The sequence below is a fragment of the Sapajus apella genome, unplaced genomic scaffold, assembly GCF_009761245.1.
Source record: "Sapajus apella isolate SASKATOON/1434 unplaced genomic scaffold, GSC_monkey_1.0 scaffold2, whole genome shotgun sequence".
NCBI classification, from domain to species: domain Eukaryota; kingdom Metazoa; phylum Chordata; class Mammalia; order Primates; family Cebidae; genus Sapajus; species Sapajus apella.
Genome location: NW_022436942.1, coordinates 63,138,949 through 63,152,897, shown reverse-complemented (window position 1 = coordinate 63,152,897; position 13,949 = coordinate 63,138,949). Strand labels below are relative to the sequence as shown.

At 40.3% G+C, this 13,949-nt stretch overlaps 1 protein-coding gene across 5 annotated transcripts in view; it reads left to right on the top strand.

Annotated features, from left to right (window-relative positions):
• The window catches only part of SLC41A2 (solute carrier family 41 member 2), a 175,136-nt gene that overhangs the window by 33,983 nt on the left and 127,204 nt on the right, over positions 1 to 13,949 (top strand). For 4 of the 5 annotated variants that reach the window (XM_032299938.1, XM_032299910.1, XM_032299901.1 and 1 more), the window contains exon 2: positions 10,693 to 11,414. In XM_032299938.1, coding sequence (XP_032155829.1) covers positions 10,860 to 11,414 — 555 coding nt within the window. In that variant the 5' untranslated portion in view covers positions 10,693 to 10,859. Of the gene's footprint in view, positions 1 to 6,799; positions 7,441 to 10,692; positions 11,415 to 13,949 lie in introns of those variants that run through there. The other variant, XM_032299920.1, reaches the window with a different exon arrangement.

The following is a 13,949-nucleotide window of genomic DNA, read 5'->3' as shown; positions in this document are numbered from 1 at the left end:
AGGGTTTCTGCTGAGAGATCTGCTGTGAGTCTGATGGGCTTCCCTTTGTGGGTAACCCGACCTTTCTCTCTGGCTGCCCTTAGTATTTTCTCCTTCATTTCGACCCTGGTGAATCTGACGATTATGTGCCTTGGGGTTGCTCTTCTTGACGAATATCTTTGTGGTGTTCTCTGTATTTCCTGGACTTGAATGTTTGCCTGCCTTGCTAGGTTGGGGAAGTTTTCCTGGATAATATCCTGAAGAGTATTTTCCAGCTTGGATTCATTCTCTTTGTCGCATTCGGGTACGCCTATCAAACGTAGATTAGGTCTTTTCACATAGTCCCACATTTCTTGGAGACTTTGTTCATTCCTTTTTACCCTTTTTTCTCCAGTCTTGCCTTCCCGTTTTATTTCATTGAGTTGATCTTCGACCTCTGATATCCTTTCTTCTGCTTGGTCAATTCGGCTGTTGATACTTGTGCATGCTTCACGAAGTTCTCGTGTTGCGTTTTTCAGCTCCATCAATTCACTTATATTCCTTTCTATTTTGTCCATTCTCGTTACCATTTCATCAAATCTTTTTTCTTAGTTTCTTTGCATTTGGTTAGAACATGTTCTTTAAGTTCACAGAAGTTTCTTACTACCCACCTTCTGAAGTCTGATTCTGTCATTTCATCGCACTCGTTCTCCATCCAACCTTGTTCCCTTGCTGGTGAGGAGTTGTGATCCCTTTTAGGAGGAGACATGTTCTGGTGTCGGGTGTTTTCATCCTTTTTGCGCTGGTTTCTTCCCATCTTTAAGGATTTATCCACCTGTCGACTTTGTAGTTGCTGGCTTTCAGATTGGGTCTCAAATCTTTCAGATTGACGTTCTGTTTGTTGATGATGAGGTTATTTCTGTTTCTTGGTTTTCCTTCTGACAGTCTGGCCCCTCTGCTGTAGGTCTGCTGAGGTTCACTCCAGGCCCTGCTTGCCTGGGGTTCACCTGCAGCAGCTGTTGAACAGCAAGGGTTGTTACCAGTTTTCTTCTTCTGCTATCTTTGTCCCAGAAGGATACCCGCCTAGTGTCAATCTGATCTCTCTTTTATGAGGTGTCTTTTTGATATATAGGGGTCAGGGAGCTGCTTGAGGAGATGGTCTCTTCTTTATAGGAGCTCAAATGGTAAGCTGTGAGCTCTGTTGTTGTTCATTCAGAGCTGCTGGGCAGGTACTTTTAGGTCTGCTGCAGCAGAACTCATAAACTGCTTTTTGTTCCCGGGTGCTCTGTCCCAGGGATTTAGGGCTTTATTTATAAGTTTCCGTTATGCTGCCGCCTTCTTTTTTTTTTTCTTTCCTTTAGACCTGCCCAGCCCAGCAAGGAGGCAGCCTAGTCACTGTCGGCCTATAGCAGCTTTGCTGAGCTGCTGTGGGCTCTGCCCCGCTGCCGAGTGAACTTCCCTGCAGTCCTGTTTATATGTGTGTAGTTAGAACTGCTTTGGCGATGGTGGCCCGCCTCTGTTGGGGCAGAGTCTCTGCTGTGGCGGGTTGCCTCGGCAATGGCGGGCTGCCTCAGCAATGGCGGGTTGCCTTGGCAACGGCGGGGTGCCTCCGGATGCTCCTCCCCCACAGAGCTGGACCGTCCTGGGTTCAGCTGTGCTTGCTGTGAAACTCTCAATCCAGAGTTTCTGGTTGCTGTTCTTTTGCGGGGGTGGGGCCAGCCGAGCCTGATCGCCTGGCTCCCTGCCTCAGAGCCTTTTTTAAGTTGGTGTTCCAGTTGCCTGTTGAAGAGGCGCCATGGTCTGTTTGTTTTCCCCTGTGGCCACTCACTGCGCTGGCTTAAACAGCGGCACTGAGGTTTGTGGCGCTTTTTTGTTTTTTTTTTTTTTTGCCCTGGAATCTACTGTCCTGGTTCTCTGCTCTGTCTCCTTTTTGAACCGGCGTACGGGCGACTTCCCATGGCTCCAATCGCCAGCCAAAAGGGCCCCCGGACCAGTGTATTTTGTACGGGAACCGCGGCCCCGGGGCGCCGACAAAGCAGCCGCGCGGGGCAAAGCAGTGGTGCCGGCTGGCACAGCCGCGCTGGCCGAAACAGCCGCGCTGGTGACCGTGGAGCACCTCCGCCCGGGAATTTCCTAGTCTGTGGGCAATAAAAACGCGGCGTCCACTCACCCTCTGCGCTTTCACTGGGAACTGCAATCCTGAGCTGTTCCTAAACGGCCATCTTGGATCGTCCCTCCTGAACTTTTTGTTTTTGAGATAAGAGCCTCACTCTGTCACCCAGGCTGGAGTGAGTGGTGCGATCTTGGCTCACTGCAACCCCTGCCTCCCAGGTTCAACCAGTCCTTGTGGGTCAGCCTCCTGAGTAGCTGGGATTACAGGCATGCACCTCCATGCCCAGCTACTTTTTGTATTTTTAGTAGAGACAGGGTTTCGCCATGTTGGCCAGGCTGGTCTCAAACTCCTTAAGTGGGCCACCTAGCACGGCCTCCCAAAGTGCTGAAATTACAGGTGTGAGCTACTGTGCTCTGTCTGGGGGCACAGTAGAATTTTTGAGTCCCATGATAATCTTATGGGACCACCATCATATATATGGTCCATCCTTGACCAAAATGTTGTTATACAGCACATGACTATAGTCAGAGGGACCTTTGTGTTGTCCGCCTGTAGCATCTAAAGAGCCTCTGGAACAAACCTGGTAAATAACATTTGTTACATCCAATTGAATCTATGATGTTTGAATCATGCTTGATATTTTTATTGACATTACATGAGCAACTTAGATAATTCTTAAATTTTACTTATTTTTAATAAATAGTAACTATAATATGTAATGTGATATTTTGATCTGTGTATACATTATAGAAAATATTCAATCAAGATAACTAACATATCACACTGACTTTTTTGTGGTAAGAATATTAAAAATCTATTTTTTTTTTTTTGCGATTTTAAAACATAGAATACATTATTAACTGTGGTCAACATACAGTGCAATAGATCAGCAAAACTTACCCTTTCATCCTGGGCTTGGTGGCTCATCCCTGTAACACCTGCACTTCGGGAGACTGAGGCAGGTGAATCACCTGAGGTCAAGAGTTTGAGACCATTCTGGCTAACATGATGAAACCCTGTCTCTATTAAAAATAAAATTAGCCAGGCATGGTGGCATGTGCCTGTAATCTCAACTGCCTGGGAGGCTGAGGCAGGAGAATTGCTTAAACCGGGGAGGCAGAGGTTGCAGTGAGCCAAGATCACGCCATTGCACTCCAGCTTGGGCAACAAGTGTGAAACTCCTCAAAAAAAAGCAAACCAAACCAAAACGACAACAAAAAAAAATCCCTTACTCCTCCAGTCTAGCTGAAACTTTATACCCTTTGATCAACAACTTTCCTTTCTCCATTCTTCCTCCTCCCAACAGCCCATTGTAACCACCTGTCTACTCTTTCTAAGAGATCAACGTTTTCAGATTCCACATAAGTACAATATTTTTCTTTCTGTGCCTTCCTTATTTCAATTAGCATAATGTCCTTCCGTTCCATTTATGTTGTCAAGAATTACAGAATTTTCTTACTTTTTAAAGCTGTGCAGTATTCCATTGTAGTTTATAAACCACATTTTCTTCATTCATTTGTTGATGAACACCTTGATTGCTTCCATATCTTAGATATTATGAAGAATGCCAAAATGAACATGGTAATGCAGATATAATCCCAAGCCACAATTTTTATTTTTTGAGACTGAGTTTTGCCCTTGTTGCCCAGGTTAGAGTGCAATGGCATAATCTTGGCTCACTGCAACCTCTGCCTCCCAGGTTCAAGCGATTCTTCTGCCTCGGCCTCCTGAGTAGCTAGGATTACAGGCATGCGCCACCACGCCCAGCTCTATATTTTTAGCAGAGATGGGATTTCTCCATGTTGGTCAGGCTGGTCTCGAACTCCTGATGTCAGGTGATCCTCCCACCTCGGCCTCCCAAAGTGCTGGGATTACAGGTGTGAGCCACTGTGCCCAGGCTAAGCCACAATTGTAACCACTCTACTTCCTGTGCCTGTTGTAGATGCTCTTTTATTTTTTCTCCAAGCCTCTGTCTTGTACAAATATTGGCCATTAAGGAATAAAGTAGTGGATCTTTTTTTTTTTTTTTTTTTTTCTAAACATTCGTTGCTTTATGGTTTACAAGGAGAGTCCAGAATTTAAAACTAAGCCATCTAAGCTTCTGAATAGCATATACTGAAGTAAGAATACTGGAGTTTTAAAGACACTGGTTCTTTGCAGCTATGCTATTATTAGATTAGTATAACTTATCTCCAGTAGCTACAGATAAATATCTCAATGGTAGTCTTTAATTTAAGCACATTAAAGCCAGTGGAAACTGCCCAATTTGATTTTTTCTTATTCACTGATGGATAACAAATACAAAGTAACTGATTTTAATTTTGTGGTGTATATGCGCAATGCCCATTTTAAATCGACCATAAAGCTTAAACAACTTTTTTTTTTAATTTTAGTAGCTTTATGAGTACAAGTAGTTTTGAGCTACATGGATAAATTGTATAGGGGTGAAGTCCAGGATTTTAGTGCACCCATCACACAAGTAGTGTGCATTGTACCCAATAGGTAGTTTTCATTTTTTACCCTCCTCCCTCCCTCCCCCTTTCTGAGTCTCCAGTGTCCCATATACCCCTCTGTATCCTTTGTATACCCATAGCTTAGTTCCTACTTAAAGCTAAGAACGTGCAGGAGTTGGTTTTCCATTCTTAAGATGCGTCATCTAGAATAATTGCCTCTAGCTCCATCCAAGTTGCTGCAAAAGACATTATTTTGTTCTTTTTTTATGACTGAGCAGTATTACATGGTATACACACACACACACACACACACACAGACACACACACAGACACACACACACACACACATACACAGACACACACACACACCCCCACACTCCAACCCCTGACCCCCACCCCATATTTTCTTTATCCGCTCATTCACTGATGGGCACTTAGGTTGGTTCCATATCTTTGCAATTGTTAGTTGTGCTGTGATAAACAGATAAACATACATGTGCAGGTTGTCTTTTTGATATAATGATTTCTTTTCCTTTAAGTAGATACCCAGTAGTGGGATTGCTGAACCGAATGGTAGATCCACTTTTAGTTCTTTAAGAAATCTCCATATTGTTTTCCATAGAGGCTGTACAAATTTACATTCCCACCAGCAGTATAAAGCATTCTCTTTTTACCACATCTATGCTAACATCTATTGTTTGTTGACATTTTAATAATGGCAGTTTTGGCTAGGGTTATTGGTATTTCATTGTGGCTTTAATTTGCATTTCCCTGATGATTAGTGATATTGAGCACTTTTTATTATGTTTATTGGCCACTTGTATATCTTTTGGGAAGTGTCTATTCATGTCATTTGCCTACTTTCTGATGGGATAATTTTTTTTTCTTGCTGATTTGACTTCCTTGTAGATCTTGGATATTAGTCCTTTGTGGGAGGCATAATTTGTAAATATTCTTTCCCATTCTGTAGGTTCTGTTTACTCTGATGATTGTTTCTTTTGTTCTGCAGAAGCTTTTTCATTCAATTATGTCTCATTTATTTATTTTCATTGTATTTGTTTTTATGGGTTTTTGTCATAAATTCTTTGCCTAGGCCAATGTCCAGAAGAGTTTTTTCCTAGGTTTTTTTCTAGAATTTTTATGGCTTTAGGTATTAGATTTAAGTCTTTAATCCATTTGGAGTTAATTTTTATATATGGTGAGAGATAGGGATCCGGTTTCATTCTTCTACATGTGGCTGTCTAATTTTCTCAGCACTGTTTATTGAATAGAGTGTCCTTTTCCCAATTTATGTTTTTGTGTGCTTTTTGAATATCAGTTGGTTATATTTGGCTTTGAGTTCTTTATTCTGTTCCATTGGTCTATATATCTATTTTTTTAATTTTTATTATTTTTTTATTTTTAAAGATGGGGTTGGGCCGGGCGCGGTGGCTCACACCTGTAATCCCAGCACTTTGGGAGGCCGAGGCGGGTGGATCACAAGGTCAAGAGATCGAGACCATCCTGGTCAACATGGTGAAACCCCGTCTCTACTAAAAATACAAAAAATCAGCTGGGCATGGTGGCACGTGCCTGTAATCCCAGCTACTCAGGAGGCTGAGGCAGGAGAATTGCCTGAACCCAGGAGGCGGAGGTTGCGGTGAGCCGAGATCGCGCCATTGCACTCCAGCCTGGGTAACGAGAGCGAAACTCCGTCTCAAAAAAAAAAAAAAAAAAAGATGGGAGTTTCACCGTATTGGTCAGGCTGATCTTGAACTCCTGACCTCAGGTGATCCGCCCACCTCAGCTTCCCAAAGTGCTGGGATTACAGGTGTGAGCCACCGTGCCCGGCTCCTATATTTCTATTTTTATACCAGTACCGTGATGTTTTGGTTACCATATCATTTTTTGTTTGTTTGTTTTGAGGCAAGGTCTCACTGTGTCACCCAGGCTGGAGTGCAGTGAGGCAATCATGGCTCACTGCGCCTTGACCTCCCAGGCTCCAGTGCTTCTCCTACCTCAGCCTCCCGAGTAGCTGGGACTACAAGGTGCATACCACCATGACCAGTTAATATTTATATTTTTTGCAGAGACAAGATTTCGCCATGCTGCCCAAGCTGGTCTCCAACTCCTGGGCTTAAGTAGTTTTCCTGACTCGGCCTCCCAGAATGCTGGAATTATAGGCATGAGCCACTGCGCCCTGCCTACTCTATCCTTATAGTATAGTTTGAAGTCAGGTAATGTGATGCCTCCAGATTTGTTCTTTTTGCTTAGGATTGCTCACAAAGCTATTTTGATTGTAACTTGTTATTCAGCAAGAAGAGTTTATAATAAATGATTTCTTTAGTTAAAGAAGGAAGAAAGTTTAAGGAATCCTTTGGGAGGTAACAGACCTTGTCAATAAGCAAGCATTGAAATAACTGATAATTATTCATTAACCAGATAAAAAGAAGGATAAAACAAAAAGAGCCCACATTTTCCTCAATGCAAGATGATGATATGTGGTCTGTGGCATGTGCTTATATGAAGGTCATTCCTGGCACTTGCAAACTGCATTATTTAAAAACAGGAAAAAAAAAAAAAAGAAAACCCAGCTGTTAGGACAGAAACACTACTCAGAATAGCTTAAGCAGTGAAGGAGATTTATTGACCCAAATAGCTGGGAAGAGCAGGAGTGGAGTGAGTTTTAACTAAATGGTATAGAGATTCTAATTATGTTGTCCAGACTCTCTCGTTACCTCCTAGCTCTGACTTCCTCTCTTTGCAGATCCTCTTCTCATGTAAACAGCTTTCTTCCAAGTGGTGGTGATGGTGGTGGTGGTAGAGGGAGCTTTGTGAGGAGGAGGAAGACAGTGACAGAAAGCTTCAGAATTAAGTCACTCCAAAGGAAAGTGAGAACTTTCTTCCCCCAAAGGCCTTCCCCTCTGAAATAGCCCTGTAAGTCATTTATTCTTTATTTAATCAAGTGTTTCCTGCATAGCCTTTATCACAAATTATCTCCTTTATTTAAGTGCTTGCCTGATTATTGTTTTTCCTTCTGACTACAAGGTAAAAATCTATCAGAGCAGTAACTGTGCCTATTTGTTTCATTACTGTAGCCCCAGCATCTAATAGGCACTCAGGAAATAGTAAACAGCAAATATATAAAATTCCAGGAAGGGACTCAGATCCTCCTTGAGCCACTTGTCATTATTGTGGTTTACAGGGTAGGGTACTGTGATTGATATACCTACTAGAGTCTCACAGAATAGGGAAATGAGTTTACCACAGGTAATGGAGATACCATTAGCTAAAGGAATTGGGAGAAGATGCTGAACAAACAACAACCAAAAAATACCTGTCTACCTTATATGTTTTATGTTCTTTAAGCACAGTTTCATATTTTAGCCAACTGCTTAGTCTGATGTGTAAGGTTATGCAGATTCTGCACTGCATGAAGGTGCTTGTTTAAACATGGGCTAAAATCCAGCCCAGACCTCTACTCACAGGGGTTCCTTTTTCCAGGAGGCATTCTGTTTTTAATTTTATACACATTTGGATGGTCTCTATGTGCAGTATGCCTGGTTGAGTATCCATCTCTCCATCTAACCTTCTGAATAGCTTATACTGAATGAAGTAAGAATACTAGGAGCAAAAGGATGACCTGAACGTGTCTGTGCATCTGGACCCTGCTGGCCAGCTCAGTGTTGACTATGTGCTTAGCCATGTTCTGCACATATTCTGAGAGATGACTAGTCTTGGGAAATTCTGAGAGATGAGTGGTCTTGGGAAATTCCCCCTTGTTTTCTTTCCCTCCTCTCCATTTTTCTGCCTAGTCTTGCTAGTTGATTAGGTTTTCAAAGCACAGATTTTGAGCTTTCTGAACTTGAGTGGCTGAATGGTGAAACTGTCATCTCTCTTTCTTGTTTACCTACACTTCCCTGCATTTCCATTTTTAATCATCCCGATAATTCTGCATCAGGAGGAAGATGTTCCCTGTCACTGGTCCTCCTGTGGAATAGACCTGTCTTATAGCTCAATCCGTTTGGGGTTTGTTTTGTATTTTATTTGATTAAAGATCTGTTGGGGCAGTGAAATACACTATTTTTTAAAAAAGGTGACTTGAAGAAACAGACACCCCTCCGTCTAACTCATGTAAGGCTGCAGGGAATCTCCGAAGTTCCAGATGTATAGCTGAGCCTTTCATTACATGGAAGGCTCTGTGTTCCTCTCTCTCTTTCTGGGACTGTGTGGTTTCATCTCTGTTTCACTCTGGCCATTAATTGATTTTCTTGGTTTCATCAATTGGTTTCATTAATTTGATTTTCTTTAAACACCAACTTCCTCTGTACACTGACCAGCCTATAAGTGACAAAAATGGCAACTAGTGCTTAATCTCGTCATTGTATTCTCAGTGCAAGTCCACAGGAAGTCTGCACCATAATCATCACATGGAGAAGTTAAAAAAGATTTATGGGCCTCAAACACACATTCTGAAGTCAGTAGGTCTGGTGTCCTGGAATCTCTTTTAAGAAGGAATTCCCAGCCGGGCGCGGTGGCTCAAGCCTGTAATCCCAGCACTTTGGGAGGCCGAGGCGGGTGGATCACAAGGTCAAGAGATCGAGACCATCCTGGTCAACATGGTGAAACCCCGTCTCTACTAAAAACACAAAACATTAGCTGGGTGTGGTGGCGCGTGCTTGTAATCCCAGCTACTCAGGAGGCTGAGGCAGAAGAATTGCCTGAACCCAGGAGGCGGAGGTTGCGGTGAGCTGAGATCGTGCCATTGCACTCCAGCCTGGGTAGCATGAGTGAAACTCCGTCTCAAAAAAAAAAAAAAAAAAAAAAAAAGAAGGAATTCCCAGATCCCAGACCCCTCCATAAGCACGAGAGAGGAGAGAAAAGGGGGGTGAGTAATGAAATTGATGAACCAGGCCCTAGCACCCACTTATGTCCTATATAGCTCCTTCGCTTTCTCCCTTTGCCACTCCTTGCTATTGATCTTCTTGTCCAGAGAGGAGACAGATATTGAAGATATTGGAAACAAACACTGAGGAATATAGACATTTTCATTAAAAGCAGCAATAGTAGCAGCAATAGTTCTCAGTCTAGCTTTGTAGGTACACAGTCCAATTAGGTGGTGGGGCCACCCATCCCTTATCAAATCAGTGTCAATTTTTTGGTTTTGGATTCTCTTGGAAGTATAAGACAGGCCTGCGTGTTTCTGAGAAACACCTGATAGCTTGGAAAGCCTTCCCAGCCATGGCAGCAATTGTCAGGCTGTCTCCCTGGTCAAGTGGTGGGTGACCTTGCAGCTTCAGTGCCCATCACTCTGATGTGCCACAGTTATGTATCTATGCCTTTTAGTTCAAAGTCTTCAAAGACAGTCTAGTCACTGAATGGCCAGTCGGGGCCTACTCTGGGATTATGGGCCAGAGGAGACAGAACCGTGAATGGACAGAGCAGGGCAAAAATTAGTGCATGACAAGCTTTCTTCTGCCTGGCTTGCAAAGGGAGGTGCAAGTGAATATTTGCAATTTCTTTTTTGTTTTGTTATTCCTAAATGATAGAAGGATTATATTCTTAAATACAAAGAGTTTTTATGTTTCAGAACTACAAATATGACTCCAGCCTCATTTTAAATGTGAAATAAATGCCCTATACAGTATTCAGGATACCTACCAAGTATTTTATAGTAAACATCATCCCTGTTTCTTCACATCTTAATAATAAAGTGTCTATTACGTTAAGTTGTAAATAAAGTAATATGGTTTATTATTTAATGTTTAAAGTGTAATGCCACATATCTTACTTTTGTTGTGTACTGACGTATGCAAAGGATGCAGCAATTTGATTCTAAGTCCTTGCAATAGTAACAAAAGCCATTACTTTGTTTACAGCATTTGTCCACTGTGGGATTTCAGAGGTAGTTGAAGACCTTACGTGGATTGATCACATAAAGTATGCAAAGATAAGAAATACTTTTAACCAAGCTTGAGCGCAAAAATAGCTTTGTATTATATTTCTGTACACCAAGCAGTTGTATGGCACAAAGCAGTTATATTTCAAGCTCACAAAATATAATATTAATATCTTAGGGTTGGTTTAAGAACATGTGTGTTCCATGCCTTTATGAGAATTTAAGTATCTGTCTTGATACTTGAAACTATCTTGTGTATCTGATTCTTAAAAATTATTTTATTTTTCCAGATTCAGTCCTTCTGTGGAACTTCTGAAGGTCTTTTATTAGTGGAAATATTTTCTACACAATGAAGTCAACAACTTAATTTAAACCAGTGTTTGTGTGGCTCTGATTCATCTGCTGTGGTTCACGAAGCTTGAGATCTAAGGAGTACAGGGTCTTTTGCAATGACAATATGACTAATAGTAAAGGAAGATCTATTACTGACACAACAAGTCGTGGTCCAAGTGGTGGAGGAGGTTTTGTAGATTGGACTTTAAGTTTAAACACAATTCAATCTGACAAGTTTTTAAATTTACTCTTGAGTATGGTTCCAGTAATTTACCAGAAAAACCAAGAAGACAGGCACAAAAAAGCAAACGGCATTTGGCAAGATGGATTATCAACTGCAGTACAGACTTTTAGTAATAGATCTGAGCAACTCATGGAGTATCACAGTTTCTCAGAGCAGTCTTTTCATGCCAATAATGGGCACGCATCATCAAGCTGTAGCCAGAAGTATGATGACTATGCCAACTATAATTACTGTGATGGAAGGGAGACTTCAGAAACCACTGCCATGTTACAAGACGAAGATATATCTAGTGATGGTGATGAAGATGCTATTGTAGAAGTGAGCCAAAAATTACCAAAGGAATCCAGTGGCATCATGGCATTGCAAATACTTGTGCCCTTTTTGCTAGCTGGTTTTGGAACAGTTTCAGCTGGCATGGTACTGGATATAGTACAGGTGGGTTTTCATCTTTGTTTAACTTTACCATCTTTTTTGTTATTCCATTTCTGTTTAAAATGCTTTATGTAGGTTACTACTCTCAAACATTTACTTTAGATTTGATTTACCCCTTGTTAAAATGAACAGATGCTGACTCTGGTAGAAAATCTATTTCTAGGTAGGAGTTATTCTTTTTTCCCCTTTAGCAATTCTGAAAGAATAGTTATTCAGACTATAAAGTAATTCTTCTCTACAGACCCCAAAATAGCTTGGTTAAAAGAAAAATTTCCCAAGAATGTTATATTTACATGCTTTCTTTTAAAATGAAAATGAATATATACTTAATACCCTCTATTGTTTGAAATGAATACAAACAATAGAGGGTATTAAGTAAAACAAGAAGTTTCCTTTATTTCTTATCTCCAAATCAAAACTCTCCTCCCCTCCAGAGATTATCATTGTGAAGAGTTTGTTGTATATGCTTGCAGGCTTTTTTTCTATGCTTACATGTATACATATGAGAGTTTTTTCAAAAACAAAAATGAAATGTTATATATTTTTTCTGCAACTTGTTTTCATTGCTTAATAGAATATCTCTCCAAATTGGTACACAAAGATTTTCAGCATTTTAAACTGAGTGCATGATATTCCATTGTATGTATATACCCAAATTTACTTACTCATTCTTCCTTGTTGGAGCTATAATAACTATCCTTATAAATATAAGGATATATATTTATATACCTATACTAATATTTTCGTGGGATAGATTTAAAAACAGCATTGTTGGATATTAGGGTACATTTTAATATATATGTTAAAATTTTGTAGATACTGTCAAGTTGCATTCCAAAAAAATTTCTCCCAATTTATACTCTTACTGTCAAAATAGAAGTACTTTTATTTTTTCATTTTCCAATCAACATTGGGTGGTTTTTGTTTTTTTTTGTTTGTTTTGAGACAGGGTCTTGCTCTGTGGCCCAGCTCACGACACCTTCAACCTCCTGGGCTCAAGTGATCCTCCCAGCTCAGCCTCTTAAGTAGCTGGGACTACAGGCACACTACACCTCGCTAATTAAAACATTTTTTTTTTTTTTTTTTTTTAGAGGCAGGGTCTTGCTATGTTGCCCAGGCTGCTCTCAAACTCCTGGGCTCAAGCGATCCTCTCACCTTGGCCTTGCAAAGTGCTAGGATTACAGGTATGCACCACTGTGCCCGGCCAACACTGGGTCTTTTTGATCTTTTTCATATTTGCCAAATGTCAGGAAAGTGTTATCATATTTTAATTAACATTCTTTATTATTAATGTTTAGCATTGGCCATTCTTTTTCTGTGAATTATTTTTTGTATCTTTTATTTATTTTTAAAATTTGTGTGCTACTTATTGATTTGTAGGTATTCTTTTTTTTTTTTTTTTTTTTTTTGAGATGGAGTCTAGCTTTGTTGCCCAGGCTAGAGTGCAGTGGTGTGATCTCGGCTTACTGCAACCTCTACCTCCCAGGTTCAAGTGATTCACCTGCCTCAGCCTCCCAAGTAGTTGGAACTACAGGCTCACGCCACCATGCCTGGCTAATCTTTGTATTTTTAGTAGAGATGGGGTTTCACCATGTAGGTCAGGCTGGTCTTGAACTCCTGACCTTAGGTGATCTGCCCACCTCAGCCTCCCAAAGTGCTGGGATTACAGGCAAGAGCCACCAAGTGAGCTGATTTGTAAGTATTCTTAATGCCTTATGGCTACCAAATACCTATTATATAATTATCTTTCTAAAGTAATAAATTGCCAAAATGTGGCATTTTGTTCTGTCAGTTTTTGTTTATCAGTCACAGAAATGTTGACTCTGGGAAAGTATTAGGCATATTATCCTGTAATGTGCTCTTATCTTTCATTGTTTATTCCCTAAAGGAACCTCAGCTTATTTGTGACTTTAAGATGCTATTCAAGAGGTAACATGTTTGTCTAAATGGAAAATGTACATAAATAGAAACATTTTTTCACCATCAGATGGAGAAAGGATATGAGAGGAATTGTATTGCAGTACATTAAATTTATAAATAGATAATAATACCAAAGAGAGATCAAACCTGCATCCACTTGAAATATTTTAATTACTTATAGTAATATCACAGCTGTGACAATAAATAGGCTGATTTGGTCCTGATTTTTTCTTGTTATACCAATTATTCTGAAGAAACGCTCAGTATTTATAGAATGGTAACATCTATAGGACTAAGGTATTAGAGTATAGATTAGCAGAATTTACAAAGCTCCTTATGCATCTGGAGTAATGTTGGCTTCTTGATACTGAGAGAACAGCACACATATAATTGTAAAAAGTTCCTTTTATGATTTTATGAACTTTTACAGTGCTAACCTGAAGGATTTTATATTGTTAAACTTTAGTGTTAAACATCGTAGAAGCATAATATAAATATTTTTTAAAGATTTTATTTGAATGTGCTCTTTTAAACTTTTTAATTGAAATGTAATACATCTAGAGTATACAAAACAAAAAATAGAGCTCAGTGAATTTTCTTTTTTTTTTTTTTTTTTTT